At 43.3% G+C, this 23,892-nt stretch overlaps 1 protein-coding gene across 1 annotated transcript in view; it reads left to right on the top strand.

The window, feature by feature from the left end:
- LOC308142265 (uncharacterized protein) overlaps window positions 1-23,892 on the top strand; it is a 32,055-nt gene that overhangs the window by 3,556 nt on the left and 4,607 nt on the right. Inside the window, exons 2-6 of the mRNA XM_080512613.1 lie at window positions 7,160-7,307; window positions 8,821-8,928; window positions 11,318-11,379; window positions 22,735-22,830; window positions 23,027-23,117. Of these exons, the coding sequence (XP_080368739.1) occupies window positions 7,160-7,307; window positions 8,821-8,928; window positions 11,318-11,379; window positions 22,735-22,830; window positions 23,027-23,117 (505 nt within the window). The remainder of the gene's footprint in view (window positions 1-7,159; window positions 7,308-8,820; window positions 8,929-11,317; window positions 11,380-22,734; window positions 22,831-23,026; window positions 23,118-23,892) is intronic.

The following is a 23,892-nucleotide window of genomic DNA, read 5'->3' as shown; positions in this document are numbered from 1 at the left end:
TGTGTGTGTGTGTGTGGGTGTAGTGGACTGCAGTGACAGCTGAAGGTGATTTGCGTTCCAGACACCCCCAGCTCTCCTGGTGTGCACCCACACACACACACACACACACACACACACGGATTCCTGTTTCACAAAGTTTCACCTTTTTATTTGAAGGACTTGGGGGTTGCGTCATCCGAGTTGATTCATTTCTTCTTGTGTCTTCGGTGGGTGCCTCCTCACACCTGACTCCATATTTACACTCGTAAATCCTTCCGGTTTATTAGCAGGTGCGACACGAAAATCCCTCGGGACAGCATGGCGGCACTTATTTTCTCCCCACCGTGCTTTACCGTCCTAATTTGGGTCCGTGCTCCCGAGTGGAGGATTTAAATGGCAACAGTTTCCTGCACACCCACATTCACTGATTTATCCTCCCAATGATTCATCAGTAGCTATGTGAGCGGGCCACCGGACTAAATGTCACAGAAATTAAATTTAATTTATGTGCGCCGCCTCCGCCAGCTGCCCCTCAGTCCTCTTTCCTGATTTCATTTAAGCCCTCAGGCTGGTCGGAGTTCACAAGTTGTAGACGGTTGTAGGAGAACGCAGAGACGGTAGAGTAGGTAGACGAAGACTGCGTTCCTGGATCTGCAATAAAAGTCCTACAAGTTGCAGTCCGGTGACAAACTGTCATTTCAGGCCTAAAAGAATGTTCCCTCCAGTTCAGACTTTGATATTAACCTCATGCTTTTTAAATCTCTGATTAAAATGTGGAAATATAAGATTAAATCGTGGTTTGGTTCGAATGAAATGCTCTTTATTTTTGCTGACGGACGTCTGGAGCTTCAGTAGGGCTGACTGTCACTGTCAGCTGTTTTGCAGCCCGCCATGGTGGCCCAGCTGCTCCGTCAGGATCTTTTCATTGCAACTCCACTTTCAAATCTTAAGAGCGGCGGGCTTTAATCGGGATAATTCACAGTAATTAAGTTCAACTTTTGAATATTATGAATAGATCGACAGATTTTCAGTAAGAAGCTGATTGTATACAGTTTTTCCAGCACATGATCAGGTGTTTAATCTTTAACCACATGATCAGGGTTGGATTCCCTACTCTCCCCTATTATAGGACAATAAATCCAGAGTTATGTGTGTGTGTGTGTGTGTGTGTGTGTGTGTGTGTGTGTGTGTGTGTGTGTGTGTGTGTGTGTGTGTGTGTGTGTGTGTGTGTGTGTGTGTGTGTGTGTGTGTGTGTGTGTGTGTGTGTGTGTGTGTGTGTTTGTGTGTGTGTGTGTGTGTGTGCGTCTGACTGAGAGAAAGAGTCCTGTTCATCTCTGTCATGTGGTTGCAGTGGGTGGAAGTAAAGAACTGTTCTTTTGAAAAACTTGGAAGGACATTGCGTTTCTGAAAAAAAATCTCAGAACCTGCACACACACACACACACACACACACACACACACACACACACACACATGCACACACTGGCGATTTTGCCAAAAAAAAGAAAAGTTTTTACTCATTTCACCCTGTACCTGGGCAATCACTCCATGTTTATTCAGGTCTAGACATAGTTCGATCGTCATGTGTGTTAAATGAAGGGTCTCCCGCGAGCGCCTGCAAACGATTGGTGGAGTATAAATCTCAAACTGATTTTCCTGGAAGGCAATTTGCGCTGAACATTTATCACGGTGTCGGTTTGTGTGTGCGTGCGTGTGAACACGAGGAACCGCGAAGCGTGCTTTGTAGGTGCTGATAGATTGATTCAGTCAACACACACACACACACAGAGCGTGTTAATATAACTCTCTCTCGCTCTCGACCGGTCAACGATTTTCTGCCAATGCAAGCAGCGGACATGGAGGATGTTTTTTGTGTAAGTGTGTGGGTGTGTAAGTGTGTGTGTGTGTGTGTTTTGCACATGGAGCTGACATGTGACTGCTCTTCTGCCAGTGTGTCTACTATGTCCGGTGTGTGTGCGGTGGTGCAGTGTGTCAGTGTAGCCTCTCTAATCTCTGCCCTCCAGCTTTGCCCCTGCTGCTACTGGACAGCTTCCCTCCACACTTTAAAACAATCCTGATATATGCTCAATGTGTTGAGGTGATATTAGAGCTGGTACTGGATTTGACTTCCTTTTAAAGAAGGAACTCGTTGTTCTTCTGTAACTTTGACGTACATCGCCGACATCCAGCAGACTAAACAATCAGATGATTTCTGAAAAGGTTTAAAGTTACTGAAACAAGAACATGCACAAATAAATAGGCACCCATCTGCTGATGAATACATTCACAGGACCTGGAAAGAGCTTCAAGCTGAGCTGGAACAATGCGGAGTGCTGTTTTGATCTGGGATCAGACACCAAACACTAAATCAAACAATGTTGAACGAGCCAAGGTCAAGGAGGACGGAATTAAGAACGGTTCAGTTGTGCGGTAAAACATGGTGGGCGGCACCATCATGCTGGAGAGCTGCATTACTTTTAATGGAGACAACTGAGTGTGTCTGGGAGTGTCAAAAAGCAAAATGAAAGAATTTGAGCCCATGGGCAGCACAGTGAGCCAAAAAGCGTACAACTCAGCAAAGCAAAGGAAACATCCATCTGCAAACCTTCAGAGGAAACTGGGATCTGCACCTGCAGAACTAAAAAACTGTTCAGGATACATTTCTGCTGTTAACTTTCATTTTATCGAAAGGAAATCTTCCTTGCTTTCATTGTTCAGTAACTTTGAATCTCTGTGGTAAACATTGTGGTTACAGATGTTTATTAAAGTGCATGTATTCGATTAAGGCAGTCTAAATTGTACTTAACATCCCTCTGACAGTCCAGTTAAAGTTGACACCACAACCACACTGATGACCCTCAGTGACCTGACCGGCTCCAGCTCTGCTCAACCCAAAGCTAAAAAAGAAAAAGAAAAAGAAAAGGCCTGATGTCGAACTGTCTAGGACTTTTAAAGGACTGTTCAGTTTTCAGATGATTCAGATGATAAAAAGCAATCGGGACAACTTTTTCAGACAGTTGATTAATAGTCATGTTTTAGTTAATATTCACATAGTTTCTGACAGCATTGATTTTTTTTTTAATGTTATTTGTTTGTCTGCCTATGAAGCTGTATTGTGACACATTAAAAAAGGGTCATGTATGGAGAGCTGGAGGAATATATAGAATTTAATTATTTTTTTCTTGTGAGTGTAACACACATAATGAAATGTATTTATCCAACTTCATCTGACTCCAAACAGCCCCCATTCATGAGAGCCTCGACGACGCCAGATCACTACAGCACCCGTTTGTCTGAAGAAGTATAATAGTTATAGTGTGTTGTAAGCGGTGACACAGATGGGGTATTCGTCAGTGAGAAAACAAACAAGAAGTACATTCAGCAGCACAAGTTCATTCCCTTTCAGTCATTTTCTAGCGATTACCGATTTGATCCACATTTATATAGGGCTGGCTGTCATGGGCAAACATTTTTGTATGAGTTCTGATTTGCACAATAGATGTCAAATTCTCAAATTTAACTGTGAAATGAAACACAAGGTATCCACAATGGCCAAGATTCTGTTATAGATTATTTCCTCGTGAAGGTTTTGTATGTTATTCATAATTTTTGGCTATAATGATAAATAATAGACTCTATAGCAGGTTTCGTCCATTAAAACCATATTTGTTTTTTCACACAAATTAAGTATTGTCTCATGTGACCATCGTTTTGTAAAGTTGAAAAACAGAAAGAAGGAAAAATATTTTTCTGACAACATATATATTTGATATCGTATGTGTATGGCGGATAATTAAAGTTTCGGTTGTGGTGAGCGTTGCAGAGGAAACTATCAGGTCAGTGCTAAAAGCCAATATCGGTTCAATGTCACAGTTTCGCTCCTTTTAATGGGCATGAAGTTTGTCCAGATTCGCTTTCTTATCTCCCATCATCCTTTCCTCCTCACTCTCTCTTTACATTTACTGAAAGCTGACCCCCCCCCCCCCCCCCCCCCCCCCCCCCTTCCTCCCCCTCCCTCCTCCCTCCTCCCTCACCGACACCCTCGTCTCTGAATTCCCTGCCCTGGTGCACACACGCTCTGACATATATACACTTTACCATCCCACTCACACCTACAAAAGCACCACTTACTGCTTGTGACATTACTAATTACCTCTGAGTATATCTCTGTCTGTCACACACACACACACACACACACACACACACACACACACACACACACACACACACACACACACACACACACACACACACACACACACACACACACACACACACACACACACACACACATGCATGCTCATGGACGCATGCACACCTTTTTCTTGGCTTTCCAATGAGACGTCTTTTGGGGGTGTTGTTGGAGCGACTGGTGGCTCTGTCAAAAAACTTCCAACTGAGTACATGCAGAAAAGAGAAGAAGAAGAAGAAGAAGAAGAAGAGGAAGTCCCACTCAGAGAAAAGCAAAGTATGGGTGAGTGACAGACATGATGGGATGTGTCCTTTCACCAGAAAAGACGATGACTGTAACAGTGTATGTTCTCGTTTGGCCTGGCGTTTCTGTCACATGTAATGTAAAGGTCAGACTGGATACAAGCTTAAGAGTGCAGGCCACCACCGTGTCCTCTTGACACCCCCACCCCACCCCCCCTCTCTCTCCATGCTGAAATGCCTCCTGGTTACTAATAAATTGAGCATCGATTGTGTTTTGTGCAGCAGGCGGATGGACAAGGGCGAGTGTTTGTCATCCGGGCGCAGTCCCAGTCTGTCTCCCTCTGACTATCAGTTTGGCACTCAGTGACTCCGAAAATAGCAGGACTCAGTCCATTCAGCTCCAGACGCACCACTTTACACTTTTCTGCTTCACTGTTTTTCTTTATCGAAGTGTGACCGTGATGATGATAGGGTGCACCCTGAATTTGAGGTTCATTTGCGTCGTTACTAGGGCTGGTCGATTTGGCCTAAAAAAAACAATTCGATGATTTTTCCAAGAAAAATTTGACTTTCTTTTTGATTTTTGACATATATTTTCCAATGCACTTGAAAATGACTGCATCAGATGTATTGTCAAAAGGGTAACTTTATTGCTTTGATTGTCCTCAGACTTAAAATACATATAAACAATCCCAAAATAAAATGTAAATGAGGCTCTGTCATTTAACAAATTCAAGCTTTGACCCAGGCTTAAGCAAAAGGGCAACAGCAACTACGAAAACCCACAAAGAATAGTAGAATGGAACGCGAAAAAGGCCAAAAAACTGGGGAGAAAAAAACTCAAATTTGCAAAATAAAAATCTTTTTTAGCTACAAATTTGATTAATCCATTAAATTGATTTTATGCCCAGCTCTAGTGTTTTCTGTATTTTACATTGTTGTAAATGAAAGTGTGCGCACGAGTCTGTTGATTGGCTGGTGGCCTGTCCAGGTAGTGTCTCACCTCAGCCCATTGCAACATTGAGAGGGCTATTTCAGTACATTAAGGCCAAAATATGTAGTTGAATTAAATTCAAATTTTAAACTTGACTTTTTTTTTCTCTGGATTTCTGTGCTATTTTTTGCTGATCATTTTGGACTTTCATGCTTGAGTCTCTGAGGGTCTCAAGTCAAGTTGCTGGTTGGGATTCTTTATTTTTTTGTGAGTGATTTGATCATAAAATGTGCTTTCATCTCTGGTCACACTCCTTCACTGTAACAAATGTCTCTGACCACGTGGAAGACATGAAAGCCCTTGTGAGACCAATATTAGCCTACTTTAGATGATTTGTTTCTTTTTTTTTGTACTTGTAAAAACCCCTAGTGTGTGTGTGTGTGTGTGTGTGTGTGTGTGTGTGTGTGTGTGTGTGTGTGTGTGTGTGTGTGTGTGTGTGTGTGTGTGTGTGCGTGCGTGCGTGCGTGTAATCCAAGCATTGGAGACTGCTCCCTGCTCAGTCCGTCTGCATGTAACCACAGATTACTTCACATGATCTGGGACAGGTGTGCGGAATATTGTGGATTAGTGTACAGTATACATTTTGAGTGTGTGAGTGCATCCTGTTGTGTGTGGACCACAGACAACATGCGTGTGTGTGTGAGGAAGAGAGAGAGAGAGAGAGAGGGAGGGAGTTGGGAAGGGAGGCGATGCAACATACTGAGATTAAAAGTGTATCTGTATCTGTGTGTGTTACTGCTGTGGTGTGTCTGTGCGCTCCTATCCCAGATTACCCTAAATTTATCTTTCACTGCCGACTGACTATCTGACATGACATCACCGCTGACATTGCCAGTGACATCACGGGCAACAACACAGGATGTCCTTTTCTGATTGCTATTTTTAATCTTCTGGCTGCAGAATTGAGAGGATTTGATAACAAAATGATTTCCGGGGGGGGGGGGGGAGCTCATTACTATCAGGCTCAGGCTTTAAAATCACATCCTGCTTTCCCAAATATATGAATAATAGCAAACGAATGTCAACTGAGGAGTGGATGATGTACTTGGGGAGGAAATGGTTGTCAAACACGAGCGGAACGAGGGATGTATACATACATGGGTCAGGTAGTGTTAACATAACGGCACCTATTCAACTTCGTAGGTCAGTGACAGGGCACTATGGAAACCAATATCCGATAACAGGCCAAGCGCTCACATCCTCAAGTGAAGGGCTGGACCCTCGTTATCAAATCATGGTAAAACAGTGCAAAAATCTTGTGGAAATCTGTGAAAATGTTGAAAGAAGAAGTGTAAAGTCAGCAACAGTGTTCGGTGTGTGCAGATGTGTGCAATACAAGTTGTTTATTTATGTCCATATAACAGCAGAAATAAATACATGTCATTAATAAAGTCTATTCTATTCTATTCTATTCAAGATCGATCAAGTCAGGTCTTCCTCTAAATTTATATGACTAAAACAAGTTTCAGATCAAATTGAAATCCCTCTAGTACATTCTAAACAAGTTCTTATCCATCCATCCATCCAACCGATGAGAGGCTTGTCTGTGTTTGTGTACACACAAAGAAAGTATTGATCAGGGGTTGAAGCTGTGGTCAGGGTTTTGCTGGTGGCTGGATCATGTTTCAGCTGCTGGTTGCTGTTTAACAAATTTGGCCTGCCCCCCCCCCCCCCCCCTGATTTATGAAAAGTGAAATTATGTATTTCACAATAACTTTGCATTTTTTATTTATTTTTTGTTCCATGGCTACAGGTGATCCTGACCGTTTACCTCAATGACACCCAGCAGATGTTAACCGAGGTCCCGGTTACTCCGGCAACCAGAGTGGTCGACGTGGTCGAGTACTGCAAAGAGGCCGGGGAGGGCGAGTGTCACCTCGCTGAAGTATGGAACGGGCACGGTGAGTGCATTCGTCACTCCTTCCATGATTAATGAAGATGCTAAGTGATTACTGAGTGGAACTGAAGCAGCGGCGCAGGCCACGTCTCGACTCATAAAAGCAGAAACAACACACTCTAAACGAGGGGAAGAAAGAAATGAGTTTTAAAGGCATCTTGAATGATTATTATTACATTTTACTGTTCTGTCTCCACAACACAATTCACCAGAGAACTCCAGTACTCATATAATTACTGTTGACAGCATGTCCTGTCCAGTATTTACATGATTCTAATCTGGTCTTAGATGACAAGATAATCCCGGTGTGACTGGCCCACATTGCCTGCTATGGAGCTAATTATAAACCCAGACCTATATTGCTTGTGAAATCAATACAGCGCTGTGGAGTGTACACCCTTGTAAGCTTGAGTGGACCCACCCCATCTCACGCAGACACTGAGCGCCCCTGTCTGCATTAAAGCGTGACCCACATCCATTGAGTCACAGCCGTCACGGCAGCGGTCGACACAACAACACGAGGCGCGTTGTTGTGCTCCACAGCAGTGTGACTGAGCGGTGAAACGTGCCGTAAACGGCTTTGATACGACACAAGTGTCTCGGAGAGGCGCCGTAAAGCAGCTTGTAATGAGCGGTGGGATGAATTGTGTGTCAAAGTGTTCCTGTGCGCCGGGCGGCCTGCCTCAAGGGCACGACTGGGCTCACGGCCGTTTTGTGTGTGTGTGTGGGTGGCGAGGTCACTAAGCATTTGTCTACATGTGTGCATTTAACCTTGATGGACTGTTGTACTTATACTGGTAGAGATTCTTTTATTTTTTTAAAGTTATCTCATGCTGATATTTTTCTAGTTTATCACTTCAATTGTATATGAGAGACAAAAAAGCTGAATTACAAGCTGATTTCAATGTAAAGATTTAGTTTAACGCTTGAAAATGAATTTATTTTCCTAATATTTCCGTATGTTCACATCAGTTAGCATTTGTAAAACAGACTATTTTTGATTGGTCCTTTACCGTGAAGCGGGTCCTGTGAAAGCAAAAGTCAGAGTTTCAATTTCCTGTGTATGTTAGTTCGTCAGCTCATTTAGACTTCTTCAGAAATTGCATACTCATTTCAAGTATACGGTATCAACTGACCCACCAACCAACTGACCTGCCAGCCAATCAATGTCTTCACCAAGTAATCGATGAGTCCACCAACAGACTGACCAATGAACCAGTTAAAACGATAAATCAATCCTCTAATAAACCTAACAATAAGCCTGTACGGGCCAATTCAGCAATTGGTGTCATGGTTAGAAAAGCACTGAGGCTCCTGGAGCAACGCCCATGACCTTTAGCGGCTCGCCAGGCGCTGCTTGGCAGGAGTCCCGCTGCTTTTAAGAGGTGTGGTTGAGGATTCGTTGAATGCGGGAAATAAAGCATATATATATATTATTAGTAAAAAAAATACTAATCAGTCAAGGAGATGTAACTGAATTACACAATTTCCTAAAATGTTCCTGTGTGTTTTCTCAGAGCGCGTTCTCCCTCAGGAGCTACTGTTGCTGGACCTCCTTCAGCAGTGGGGCGCGAGGAGGCCGGAGGTCAGCTTCTACCTCAGACACTGCCCCTCCTGGCCACAAGGTACAGCGCAGCGCACTGCACGTCGATTTCCCCTTCAAGCCTTTTTGTTTGCCTTACGAGCAGACCTTTGGTGAGGGATTTGTAGAATGTGGAAAACATCCAAATCCAGTGTCAGGGTGCCAGTGGTGTGTGTGTGTGTGTGTGTGTGTGTGTGTGTGTGTGTGTGTGTGTGTGTGTGTGTGTGTGTGTGTGTGTGTGTGTGTGTGTGTGTGTGAGGTTTAGAGGTGAAGTCAGGGACTTGGTCAGGAATTAGCCAGATAAGATGATTAAACGTTACATAATGCGGCGGGAGGGTGGGCGCCACATTCAGTCGATCGGTGCTGTGAAACCGCTCCCATTTTTTTTTTTCTTCAGAAAAATCAACAAAACACAAAAATTTAAGTGGCGTGTTGGTAATATTAGTGAATGTGCGTGTGAAGAGCAACAGCATGCCTGAGCTGTTGTGTCTGCTCAACACACGGATGGAACGACCTCACCACCTGCTGGTTTCCTCTCCTCTCCCCCCTTCATTCATTAAAGAAGTAATTAACAATCATTAGAATCTCATCATGGATAATGAATTAAACATAACGTTATCTTGAGCCATTTCGTTTTATTTTTCTGAACTCGTTAAGGGTCTCTCTTGCGTGTTATGGTTGTTTATTGCTTCTGGATCTGAACCTCTATTTATGCTACATACAGTAATAAACAGGACCCCTCCATGTCTTTTTCAGCCAGTCACAGCTCATGTGCCTGGAGATCTATTACAAGTTTATGAGCAGCAGGGTGAGATCTGGAGGAAGATGAAAGGAGCGGGAGCTCATGTAGTCGCCCGCAGAGAGGAGAACACACACTTCCTCTCCTTGATCGTGTGGTTTTGAACTGTCAGTTCGTGCCATAACGCAGAAAGCAGCTCCATGTGTGGGTTTTCTTTTTTGGTTTTTTTTGGTTTTTTCAGGGACGTGGCTCACGTCCCTCCCGCTGCAGCCAAACTGTTGCAGTTACTTTTGGCTGCCAACTGTCTCAAATCATAAAACAGCTTCTTAAACAAGCCAATTGCCCTCTAAGGACCAGAGCATCACATTATTTCAATGCAGTGGTTCTCAATCTTTATTTCCCTCTGCAGTGCTGCTCCAGGTTGCTTCTGAAAAAAAAAGGCTGAAGCCTTTCCTAAATCTGTGACATTATGATGACATGAAACTTTACTGAATGCTCTCAGGTTGGCAACATGACAGTAAACAACTTCATATATATTTTTAAATCATTCCTTGTGCTAAAATACAATGAAATCAAAAATTCAGTCCTCCATTTTTCACTCTGAAGTCATTTGTTTCATACACAATTGCAACAAATGTAATGCAACTCAGTAGCTTCATAACCTTTTGCTGCCGTATCGCTGATGTGGTGGTGCAGGTTTATATTGCTTTTATGTCCGCTACTGTTACTAAAACAGTTTGATCCTCAGATGTAATCAACTCGTTTATACCCACATGAACTAATGTCTTTCTCTCTATGCGTGTATTTATTTACTATCTTTTATTAACTGCTCCTCCAGCCGTAGCCACTTCACAGTGTTTTCATATCTGATCAATTTGTTGTGAATGCTATTTTAAGTCCTCATTTTAGCTTCTTTATTGAATGAGGAGTATTTATGGAAGTGATTTATTGACTGGAGGTGAGACGCAGAGCCGTGTGGGATTACCCCACATTGAACCTGTCTGGTTTTGATAGATTTAAAGTGAATGATGGTGCTTATACAGTAGATAACACTTATCAAGCTGCTTATTGACCGAAGAGAATAAGAGGGATAAAGAAGGATGCATGTTATTGATTGAAAATTAATTAGCTTTTAGAGAGAAAAAAATTTAAATATGAAAAAAAAGTGTCTTTGCATATTTTTAGTTTTATGAGCAAACAGCCGTGCAGAGATCACGGGCAGCATAGTCATCACTTTAATTCATTGCATTGTAGAGCTCCTTGAGAAGGCCCATTGTCAGTAACCTCCTCATTTTCAGCAGCAACAAGACAGACTAAACATAATTAATGAGGACACAGAATCTACCGACTCGAACCATGAAGATCCCGAGAAACATGGAGAAAGATGTAAAACAGTAAATCAAATTAAACAAGCACATACACTCTGGCAGTAAATTATAAAATAAAAGATATTTAAAGAAACGTGGTCACTGTGGTCTATATTCCGTAAAAAGTTTCACTTCTTACAGCCTTTCTATTTTCTGTGTAAATCACGCACATACGAGTGGTGATTCAAAACCAAGGTCCTCTTTCTTCTTATGTGTGTCAGTCCCATTTCTGCCAGGTCACCAGGCTCAACTCGCCGCCATCCATTTTGATTTTGTGTGTCAATATCTCTGTTCTCATTTCTTCCTCATTGTTCATTTATATGCAGGAAGTCAGCAGCCTCTGCAGCAGAGCTGGACCACAGAGACAGCTGAGGGGGCTAATGACGGGGTAGGTGTAACACACACACACACGCGCACACACACACACACACACACACACACACACACACACACACACACACACACACACACGATGGCCTCAGAAAGGCAGGGTTCAAAGTAGTGGCATCAGCATTGTGCATCTCGTCTATTTTAAGAAATGTGTAATCATGTTCACAACACTTACTAGAGTGAACAACAGGCTGCGTCATGACCCCTCTTTCTCCCGCTTGACTTCCACCTGTTCTACTGGCCTATATTTGGAAAATATTTTTATATAATTTTTTTTTGTGATTACTGTCTTTACTGGCTTAAAGTCAGGTTTCATTTTGTTTGCCAGCTTGGTATTTAAATGTGACACGACACACAAAATGCTTGTAGAACGATAACCCAGTGTCCAATATAACCCAAATTTATTTTCAAAACCTTGTCAGCTTATAAAAAGGCCACATTGAGTTGGACCTTTTGATTTCTGGAGTAAATTTGTTTACATCTTCAAGTATTTGTTTCCAAATGGAATGAGCCTGGGGGATTTATTTTCCAATCTTAATGCCCCTCTAATGCAAATGTAGCAGCTTGTTGTGATGTTTGACAGACTTTATAAATGAGATGATAGGAGGCTCAGAGGACAACAGTTTCGCTTGGATATTTTTTTCAGTCAAGGGATATGAAGTCCAACCTGGACAAATAGTGTGTTGAATCTATGAGGTTGGTATTGTCAGACAGTATTACCCTCCATACTATGTGTGTGTGTGTGTGTGTGTGTGTGTGTGTGTGTGTGTGTGTGTGTGTGTGTGTGTGTGTGTGTGTGTGTGTGTGTGTGTGTGTGTGTGTAGTCTAGCAGATTAGCCCGCCGTGGATTAGTGACAGTGATGATTACACTGCCCGAACATTAAGAACCATGTGAACACACACACACACACACACACACACACACACACACACACACACACACACACACACACACACACACACACACACACACACACACACACACACACACACACACACACACACACACACACACACACACACACACACACACACACACACATACTGGACTCTACACTGTATTATCACTGAGTGTGTATTCACTTAATGAAGCAGAGAAAAGGGGGAATTAGCTTTTAGCCACAAGTCTGATTCATTCTCCTCTGCTTACCGTGTTTTGTTTTGCGAGCTTGTGTTGTCCTGTTGTGTTCCCACACAGCAATGAATCATATTGTAAAAAGAGCAGCTGACCTCATGCCAGAAGCTTTTTATTTGTCACTAACTGCTATTTTCAACCCTGCTAACCACCACATGTAATCCCAGACTAGACGTTTGCCTTGGAACTCTTGGTAAGGCCATGGTAACTCAATCACCATCCTGGTGTGTGCGCGTGTGTGTGTGTGTGTGTGTGTGTGTGTGTGTGTGTGTGTGTGTGTGTGTGTGTGTGTGTGTGTGTGTGTGTGTGTGTGTGTGTGTGTGTGTGTGTGTGTGTGTGTGTGTGTGTGTGTGTGTGTGTGTGTGTGTGTGTGAGAATACGTGAGTGTTGGTCAGTCAGTGAAGGTAGGATTAGCTTGGTCCCATGACATAACCAGGCTAAGAGGATTGTTAGGTAGCCAAACGGCTCCTCCTTCCTCTCCTCTTCCTCTCACCTCGCCCACTACTTCACACTCGTCTTGAGGTCTCCCGTCTTCCTTCGACCTCTACGTGTTTCTTTTTCGTTTCAAGCAGAGAGGCAAAAAAGAGTTTGAAGCATCGCAGGAGCACGGGGGTGAGTTTTCAAGAGAAGTGCTTCTTTGTTTTTAATGTGGGCGTTTGCGCGTGTGTGTGTGTGTGTGTGTGTGTGTGTGTGTGTGTGTGTGTGTGTGTGTGTGTGTGTGTGTGACATCTCAAGAAAGTGTGAGAGTATTTCTTTGCTTTCGATCCGCCTTACACCTTTTAGCCTCATCATAAATAATAAAAGAAGTGAAAACTGTAGGAAAATGCAGAGGTGACTTTGAAATGTGAGTAAATCGGTGTGCTTGTGTTTTGTTGTTTTACTTTGTTTGTGGGGTCCAAGCTTGAAAGCTTGATGGATTTGCTAAACCTGAATTGCTGGACCCCAAAATCTTTTATATGTATTTAATCGTTAAGATGTGGTTTTAGAGTCAAGTTAGACCTTCAGTTGTCACTGTTAGATGCTATGGAATGCTTATTATTATATTAATGAATATTAATGAATAGGCCACAAAGTTAATGCTGTTCAAAATGTTTTCTCTCTCTTTGTACATGATCCAAACTTCACACACTTACTGGCTGGCAACTTCACGAACACTGTTTATGTATCAGGCTTAGACTTTGGGAGTTTCTGCCTTTTCTTCCTCTATGCTTGTCTGAGAATCAAACAGTACATTCTCATGAAGACTGGATGCAGGCAGGGTGTGTCTTCATTCAGCTGCCTGTGTTTGGGTTTGATGGTTATATTGTGTGTGTGTGTGTGTGTGTGTGTGTGTGTGTGTGTGTGTGTGTGTGTGTGTGTGTGTGTGTGTGTGTGTGTGTGTGTGTGTGTGTGTGTGTGAGAGTTTCAGCCTAACTTTTGGGCCGTGGATGCATGACTCCAGTCAGGGTGTGACTCTCGCTGCTGTGTAATCATACCCAAAAGCGCTCTCTTACTCAATCACACACACAAACACACACCAGATGCTGCAGGATGGTGTAAAGATGACGCCAATGACAATGTGTGTGGCACAGAAAGAGGTCATTTCAATGTCTCCATTGGTTGGGGATCTGTTTTTCACTAATTATAGCAATGCATCTCTTTTTGTAGTGACTTTTAAACAGTGGGTGAAGTCAGTCTTCCTTCTTGTTGGTAACAATCACTTTTATAAAGCTTCACCAGTTCAAAAATAAGAAGTAATATCAGATGTGTCACCGTTAAGTCCATTACGTAGACTCAACTTTTCAGAACATGCAATGAATGAATTCAGTAATATCTTTTAATATCTTGTAGTAGCTCATGATTGACCCTACGTGTGAAGGTGTGTTTATGTGTCTCTGTGCCTGCGATGGACTGGTGACTTGTACCCTTGCATTCTAACACAGTCAGCAGGGACAAGGATAGATGGATGCTCATTTTGAATGTGACGTACACAGTACATGATGATGAAAGGCCGAACAAGCCGCACAAGGTTGAAAAATCTACATTGCAAGCAATAACGAAACCAAACTCGATTTCGTGGCAGCATCATAAAAACATAAAAACAGCCTCCGAGACTGCAGCATCTTCAGAAATAAGAATAGAAATTCTCCATAAACTGACAGTTAAAAGTATGATGATCTCTGCAATACGAAATCGCACTAATATATTGACATGTCTAAAATCTCTGCAGGCAAGGAACAACTTAAAAACTAAATTTAGATGTTTGCGATCTTCATATCTTCAAGCAGGGCTGCATTAAAAACAAACATGATGATCAAGTTCAAATCATGGCCTGGACTTTGATGTATCCACAATTGTTTTTTAAACTCAAATGTTACAAGCATTTGTGAAACAAGTTAAGGAAATACTACTGCCTTATAAATACTGCTAAATGCTCGATAATAAATGATCAATACTGCTGGAATAAGGTGAAGAAAAAGGTGTCATCTGGTTCATTGGGAACAATCCCATCAAATGGCATTCTAACTCAGACCGTGTCCTTCCCCTCCCAAACACACCCCTCCAATAAAGCTTGGCCCTGAAACACACACACACACGCACACACACTTAAAGCACACGCAGAATTGAGTTTGTTGACCCAGCCGTGTGTAACTCTATCCACAGCCAGCTGTGCGTCAGAGCGCTGCTGGAGGATATATTAAGAAGTCGGGTCCCTGTGTGTCTGTACGCTCTTGACAAAACCTCGGTGTCAGGGGTTGTGTTGATGTGTATTAAGATGAATATTCTCTCTGTGTGTCATCACCGCAAAATGACCCGGTGACGGTCCGGGTTCAAGGACGTCAGCGCAATTGAATCACTCCTGTGATGCGAGTTGGTCACGCTGAGGTGACATATGTTGAGATAAAGGTATATGAATACCGATGGTGGATATGAATTAAGAGCCTTTTCTGCTCATTTTGAAAATCCTTCACATTGGGTGCTTTGGACACTTTGCCTGGTGATTTACAAGTGGTTCCATGGCCGAGTTCAAAGATGTGATCTTTTCAGTTTAAATGATGATGTTTGCAACCAGTAGGCCACCCTGCTGTGTGAGCGTTGACTTGTGGACTTGCTCTTGATAACAGAGTTTTCCCGTTTGGTCCACCAGAGGTTTCAGGAATGTCTGAAGGCTGTTATTGTAGATTAGGAGGAATATTTTTCCTGGAGGCTCACAGCAGATGGGCAGGAGATGGCTTTTATTACTGGTGAGACCTATGATCAGAACAGTGTGTGTGTGTGTGCGTGTGTGTGCGTGTGTGTGCGTGTGTGTGTGTGTGTGTGTGTGTGTGTGTGTGTGTGTGTGTGTGTGTGTGTGTGTGTGTGTGTGTGTGTGTGTGTGTGTGTGTGTGGGTGGGTGTATGCGCAGCATTTGGGAATTCAATACACACACACATGCACACACCCTAAGAGGGTCAAATATCCCCATGTGCTTCAGATTATAGGCATGATTGCATCTGCAGTAACATGAGAGAAACCTTATAGTTTTGAGGGACTGCACAACCTCACTTTTGTTGATCTTTTATTTTTCCACACTGTAACTTTATCTTTGTGTCTGCTTGTCAACATTTTTAGCAAATAGTGACTGGACTTCACATACATTATGCATTTTTATAGCTCGATCAATCTCAACGCACTATTTCACCTATCGCATTCATCCATTACACACACACAGCCTTGCCATCTGGGGAGACAAAACAACCGGGAGTGACTTTGGGTGAGATAGGGAATCAAACAGTTAAATTTGGGATTGGAAAAATGAACCGCTCCAGTTAGTGAGCCACAAATGCCCCGAGCAGTGAGAAGAGACATCTCAGTGTAAGTGGTCAACAAACTTCGAAAGTCTTAAAAAGTTTTTTGGTTTATCATAGAAAGAAAATGTTGAATACTAAACAAATAGACAACTAGAATCCTCCAAGCATCTTGGTGAGGGACAAATACAGATTGCTAGACTCTCTACTAAATAGGGATCTTGCGAGGCGTCCCTGGTGGGCAATAGTTTTGAATCACCTCGGAAACAGAGCTGTTGTTTCCAAAGCTCATAGGTTGGTTTTGGGGACCAAAACGTTGCTCATGTTGTATGATCCCACAGAGGAGCTGCTGCGGATCAGCGAGCTCAAACCCTTTCTGTTGGCAGTGGTAAAACAGTGCTGGAACGCACAGAACATTAATGGCTTATTGTGTTTGGACTGGTTCAAATGGTCATGATGACCAATCAGCTCGCTTATGCTAACACTTGGGACCCCCTGAAAGATCAGGGCTTGGCGAATAAAATGATTAATAAATGAATCAATGATTTCATAAATCAAGGCTGTGTTCATCTGACTTGGGCTGCACAGTGCTGCTGTGGTTTGATGGTTATATCGTAACCGCATAGTGGGGATATTCTCTCTTTTATTCCAGACTTTGCTTTCATTTCTGTGTGGAATTTGCATGTTCTCCCTTGCATGTTTTTGTATGTTACTTCAGCTTCTTCCCACATTTGAAAGATAATGTATTTAACATAATTTGGTTGTAGATTTGAATATGTATGAATGGCTTCCAATGTGTTTTGTTGGCTCTGTGAAAGACTTTGACTTGCTCAGGGTGTGTATTGACCTGATAGTCCTCTGGGTTCGCCTCCAGACCCTCAGTATTAAAGGCAGTATAGAAGATGGCTGGATGTTACCTTATGACCCACCTGATCATTTCCCATCCATGCATTCCTCCTCTTTACTTGCTTTAGGTGAGTGCCAGGTGAGTTTGACAATTTCTAATACCAGTAGAAAGTGTACAAAAAAATGCAGCAGAGATAGTTCTACCTCAGTCACGCTTGTCTCTTTTAGCAGGATTATTTGCCACGCCCCTTTGCGAACATAGTTTATTGATGATTTGAGGAAATTCTCCAACTCTCAGTCCAGTCAAGCATTAGCACGATGTGCATGGTGAATAATACATTTACACTTTGACTTGAAGATTCTGCTTTTAATATCTGAGACCACAAGGTATCCTCCGAGGCCCGTGGAGTACAGGCCTTATTGAGGACATACAGAATATGGAGGGTGAGGGATCACGAAGATTTAATGTTGACTCCCACGGAAAGTCACACTTCAATCAGCCTTCAACAATAATCAGTATTTACAGTAATGTTTATGGACAAGAGGACTGATTCGACTGTGCTTTATTCTTTCTTAATTAACTGAAACATGAGATTTTTTGAGAAGGTTGACAACCATTTCCAACCATGCGTATTAAAATAAAACGCAATGACAAAAACATGCTGAAATAAACGGTCAATATTAGTAGTTCAACTGAGTGTGAGCAGCTGTGTGTGTGTGTGTGTAAGGATGAAAACGTGACGCAGCAGGAGTCAGCTGTGTTTACTATTGTATACGTGTGTGTGTGTGTGTGTGTGTGTGTGTGTGTGTGTGTGTATACACTCTGTAGCAGCCGTGGCCACGTCTGGCAAGGATGTGTGCCACAAGATCGCCATGCGTCTTTTTTTTTTTTAATTCACTGGCGTCGTCGTCGTCTCCCTCACATCTGGGCCGAGTGGCAGAGGTTGACAGAGAGCAGCTCGTGCCCCGTCAGGCTGTGGTGCAGTGATTTCCCTTCTGAGAGAAAGTGGGAGAGAGAAGAAAGGGAGGTGTGAGAGGGCGGAGAGAGAGAGGGAGAGAGAGAGAGAGAGAGGGAGAGGGAGAGAGGAGGGGATGTCGCTGCAGCAAAATGCCAGCTGCAGAGGGATGACAGTGTCTGAGAGGAAGAGAGATAGACGAATGCAGATATGATGAAAGAGGGCTATTAAGGAGATGGGGAAACAGTGATAAAGCAAAGGGAGGGGGTTGCGACAGCGAGATGGTCAGTGGTGAAAGAGAAAACTTGAAGGAGGAAAAGACAATGGAGCAATTCAAAGTAAAAGAGACAGTGAAAGTGTGCGTTCTGTTTGGTGTTTGTTTGGTGTAGTAATTGAACGCAATGCCACATCAGTGGGCTCCACTCTCCATTATCGCGTCATGTGCAAACACACCAATAACCGGCAGCAGAGGATTTGTATGAAAGGTAGAGGGAGGGAGGTAGAGAGGGAGTGTGGACTGAGAGAGAGAGAGAGAGAGAGAGAGAAAGGGAGAGAGAGAGAGGGAGAGAGAAAAAGAGCGAGTGTCGTAAATCACATCACATCAGCAGGCGGACGAGAGGGAAAGTTGTGATAAGATTCGCTCTGGTCCCCCCCCTCCCTTCCTCCTCCTCCTCCTCCTCTCTGCTTCCTTTTGGCTTTTCTCTCCGGAGCCTCCGGCAACGGTTTTCTCCAACTCATCCCATTAAAGGCTGCGCCGGTGTCTCTGAGAGGCTGTGAGGATGGAGTGGAATGAGGTGGATTTGGTGCAGGAATTCACTGTTGAAGGACAATGCAGCAAAATTAAAGTCCGCTCCTGCAGGATCACATGGGACAGCCTGCAGGTAAATACGGCACAGCGGAGCGCTGAGGGGAGCTGCATGTTAACGTCAGCCCGGGGGGTGGGGGTGGGGGGGCTTCGGATGGGGGTGAGAAGAGGGGGAGAGAGGAGGCGGGCTGCGGGATTGTCTTACAGCTCGTTGACAGCACGAGCGGAAGAAATCATGACACCGTGTCAGGTGGATGGTTAACTTTTCAGGTGCATGTCGACTTTAGAATGACAGGGGGGGGGAAAAAAGAGCTTTCTTGAGGATAGAAACTTCATCCACTAGGAAATCCCTGGACAAGTCAGCTGTAATACAGCATTTGACGGGCTTGCAGGTGATGGCTTATTCGCACAGGCTGGTCGGCATACAAATGTTACTGTTTGCTTTCCCAATGTGGCTTTTTTTTTTTTAAATGTACTAATGTTTTGTCAAACTTTCTGTGGGTACCTTTTAATTTTACAAGATGTATTACTTTTTACAATTAGTCTCCAGGTGATGCACATCTATATGTGAATGTGTCATGTGTAAAACTTCATATAATATGCTTTGGGGGGAAGGAGGGGGGGGTCTCCCCTCATCAAACCCCACCCATCCCCATCCTGATCATTACCACGTCACCACCAGAACAGACAAGTGGGGCGGGACTGCTACCTTTAAGGCATCAATTATCTCTTGACTCAAACTCACACACTTCAAACATCACTCTTTTTCTTGACATTAACTTATATTGGTGTCAGAAGCTGTTGCACAGGCAATAAGGATCGGTTGACATTTGCTAGTTAAAAGGTTCTAATTTGAGGGATTTGAATGTCTGCAACCTTTGCACCTGTTACACTTCATTTCTTGGATTACAAATTATAAGGCAAACTTCAAGGTAAAAAAAAAACAGCAACAATTAGAAGGGCTAAATGAGACTTTAAGTCATGTTTTGAAACCTTTCGAAATAAAGTAATTAAACAGAGGAAAAACTGTATTAAACCATGACAAAAGGCTGCATCTTCGGGGACATTCAGATATACTTCCTTATAGATTATAAAGTGGTTTTTGTAACAGTTTTGTTTCCCCTTTGATTTCTGTCGTCACTCTATTCTGAGGCATGCAGCAGTAGCCGTATGGCAGTTTAAATGTAAAGCAGCTCCAGCTCATGCAGGTGATTGCAGTGCAGAGAATGGAGCCGCTGCATCGTAGAGCAGAACAATAGAAGCCCATTAAATGAGTCAGATGGGAGTTTTCATGTCGAACATGTGGACAATTCTAGCTGGGGATACGATTGCTTCTTCCATCTCGCCCCGCTAACCTGGGCATTTCAAATATCCACAGGTGATTTTAGTCAAACTGTAATAATGTCTTCACACGGTGACACAGCACTGCCAGCACAGTCCGTTCCCCTCTATTGGGGGTGCATTGGATCTGCACAGTGGTAAGCTGCTGACCTGTGGCATAGCTGGATAGAAAACCAGTGTTACTGTACACAACGTCATCGTCCAAACACGGCGGAGTGTGCGTTATACTGGTATGGATGGAATATGTTTTTTCGAGAATTGTCAGGAGTCGTCCTGAAAGCAGTGATGCTGCCAGGGTCATTAATCAGTGATACTGATGTTTAGCATAGTGCTAATGCTGCCAGACTCCTATCTCTGAGCAGGTTAAGAGGCTGGTGGTTTTCATTTGTTTCACTGATCTTGTATCGAAGAAGTGTCATAACCCTTTGTTGTTGAATGGAGGGTAATTGACTTTTTCATCAGATCCTTTCTGAGTCACAGCACTCTAGTTTTTTGTTGGATGGTGAGGGGGGGGGGGGGCATTTTAGAAAAATTAACAGTGCACTCAATCCTGGACCCTCTCCAGTTCAACTGATTGGAAGCCAGTTTTGCTGTATATATATATGTATGTGACCACCATTAAGTGAAGATGAAAAGCATCCTCACCGTATTTCTTTAAATCACAGTTTTAAGAGGCCTTTATACAAATGGTCAGTCAGAAACCTTTGAAATGTCACCTTTCAAAGCGTTGGACCACCACAGAGCATTTGAAGACATTGAAAACATTCTTTTCAAAGCTGTCATCAGAGAAGTTACAGTGATAACTTATTTAAGCTATGTAAAACACCACAACACACTTATTCTGCTTCTAAACTTCAGGGCATCACAACATTTATTAGCTGGGGGGGGGGGGGGGGGGGGGGGGGGGGGCTTTCTGTTTCTAGTGCTGTGTAATGTATTCAATCAAGAATTTCTTGTTGCTGAAGATGAAACGACTTTTCAAGTCAAAGAGGGCAACCCTCCAAAAACTCAATTATGATTAAAGTGAAAAAAGAAACAACTGTTTCATACTTTTTGTCTTAACTTTCCTGTGAATTATGCAGAGCAGCGTCCCCATTAGTCTCACAATGACTACTAAAATGAAACATAATTGTAGTTCATAAATTAATGTCACCCCCGCTCGAACCCCATTATGTTGCCGCTATCGAGCAGCAGACCTTGTATGTGTTGATTTAAGACCTGATGCCACATAGTCGGTCATTGACACATTCTGTGTATATTTAATGTTGATTCATCCTCACCTTCATTATCAAACTATTGTAAGGCTATTTTCCACATAAAATCAAAATTCCCCCCCCCACCCCCCTTTTTCAGTGAAGATTGCATATCTTTACCTTTCCCCCCCTTTGCTTTCGCCTGTAATTCAAAGACATGCTTATCAGGCAGATTAGTGACTGTGTTGGCCATGATTGTGGATGTGTGTGTGTATATTGGCATCAAAGTTTTTCTAACCTAAGTTAAACCAGGATTATTCCCACTGTGAGGCAAGAGTGCTAATCGCTATTTTGCTGTGCTTTTCCTGTCTCTATAAAGCTCATTCGTCGTTTATTTTAGATTAACTTCCATCGTTCCACTCGGGCCTCAACCAAACAAACCTAACTAATGAAGGCTGTAAGTTCTAGCCAATCAGAGGCAGAGGAGGGCGGGCCATGGCTTTACTATGCCAGGCTTGTTTCCTCTACTTTGGCATTGTCATTTCATCCTGGGTAGAGCTCACCAGTTATTGGTCCGTGACAACAGTGTCACGCAGTGTTTGTTGTGATCCTGCTGTGAGACAACAGATAATGTACATATCCCAAATTTAAAATGAAGATCTTAATGAAAACCAGATAATGCACAAAAAAAGATCAAAATGACCAACAAGTCAAGCAGAAAACTCAGGAAAAGCTTCAGGAAGTTTAAGTGTGTGTTCATGAGTGAATGTAAACAATAGCAGGATATCGCTGGGCTGAAACCTTTAACTTTATCTCCTGAGGACTTTTCTCCCCTCACCCACTCTCATTTCTGCTTCAGCGCCTGGAAAAATGTCTGTTCGAATGAAAACAGTACTCTGATAGCAAAATAGAGGACCAACGATTAGATTTCGTTGCCGGTTGATGTTGATGTCACGGCATTGTAATGACTAAGGCTGATAGGTTTTTGGCAGTTTCCCTCGAAACCAGTCCTATAATTCTGTCACTCTCCCAAGGCCACCAGCTGCTGGCTTAATAACATTTCTGGAGCTGCTCTATGACCTGCAGTGTCAGGTGATCTGTGTGCATGTGTGTGTGTGTGTGTGTGTGTGTGTGCGTGTGTGTGTGTTCAGCTGTGTTTCATCTCCTGTCACTGTTTTGGTTTTCACCTTGTCGGGGACACCCATATATTGCGATAACCTGAAACATGGGATAAACGTAAACATGTGGACGGTCTCATGGCCATACTGTTATAATATATCATGCATATATGTGTGTGTGTTTGTGTGTAGGTTCCCCGTGTGGAGCTGACCCTCTCAGAGCTCCAGGAAATGGCGACGAGGCAACAGCAACAAATAGAAGCTCAGCAACAGATGCTGGTCGCGAAAGTAAGTTTTACACACACACACACACACACACACACACACACACTTGTGTGTACACCACGCATACATGTCAGGTCAGGGTTTAGAGGCTGACAGGATGAAGCAGCTCCACTCAAGCCAGCGAACTGCCATTAAGCTCCAGATTTCATATGAGACCGAGACACCGATCAGGGTCAGTTGTCCGCATTCCCACGTTCAGGAAGTGACCTTTGTGTTGACTGGAAATGAGGTGAACGCAGGAGGCACAGCGGCTGGGAACCACAGTTTCCCACCAGGAAAGAGTCCGGATGGTGGGCTGATAAAACAGTTTCTGTATTCATTTGTTGTCAGCTTGGGCTAAAATGACTAACTAGTGTTTAACTGCCCCCCCCACCCAATCCCTTTGGAGTTTCCAAGGCTTCTGCAGCAGTGATTTTTTTTTTTTCCCTGTCAATTTTCTGCTGATAATCAGCATTTCTGTAAGCAGCACTTTCCCCGCCGCTGTAAAATGACAGCGATTAAGTGTTTCCTTCCAGCGTCTAAGTGCTGAAGTATTTCCTGGTCTCATAGGATGGACGAGTCTCCCCTGCATAGAGGCCTTTTCTGTCCTCTCGACATGAATATGATACTACAGGGATTGATGACTTTCAGCTCGAAAGGAAAAAAAAAAAAAAGCTCCAAAACCCAACTTTGTGCCCATGCACCTACTGTGTCATGAAACGGGCTACTGTTATGTAATGTGTTGTTAGCGGGTATGTTTACACTGAGTGATGGGCGGCTTCTTGCCAACATTCCATTTCCCTCTTACACACACACACACACACACACACACACACACACACACACACACACACACACACACACACACACACACACACACACACACACACACAGGTCAGCGGTAGTACGTGCCAGCATGATACAGAGGGAGGTGTAAACTGCCTCAGTCAGCAGCATCACACATGGCAGGCCTTGTTTGACCCTCTCTCTCTCTCTCCCTCTCTCTCTCTCTCTCATATTCTTGTCTGTCATTGTTTGAGGGTAAATGAAGATCAGCAGCTGTTCATAGTTCTCAGGTTTTTAAGA

Source organism: Blennius ocellaris (assembly GCF_963422515.1).
Source record: "Blennius ocellaris genome assembly, chromosome: 17".
NCBI lineage: Eukaryota > Metazoa > Chordata > Actinopteri > Blenniiformes > Blenniidae > Blennius > Blennius ocellaris.
Note: the sequence above shows the minus strand (reverse complement) of the source record. Positions and strands in the feature narration are given on the sequence as shown.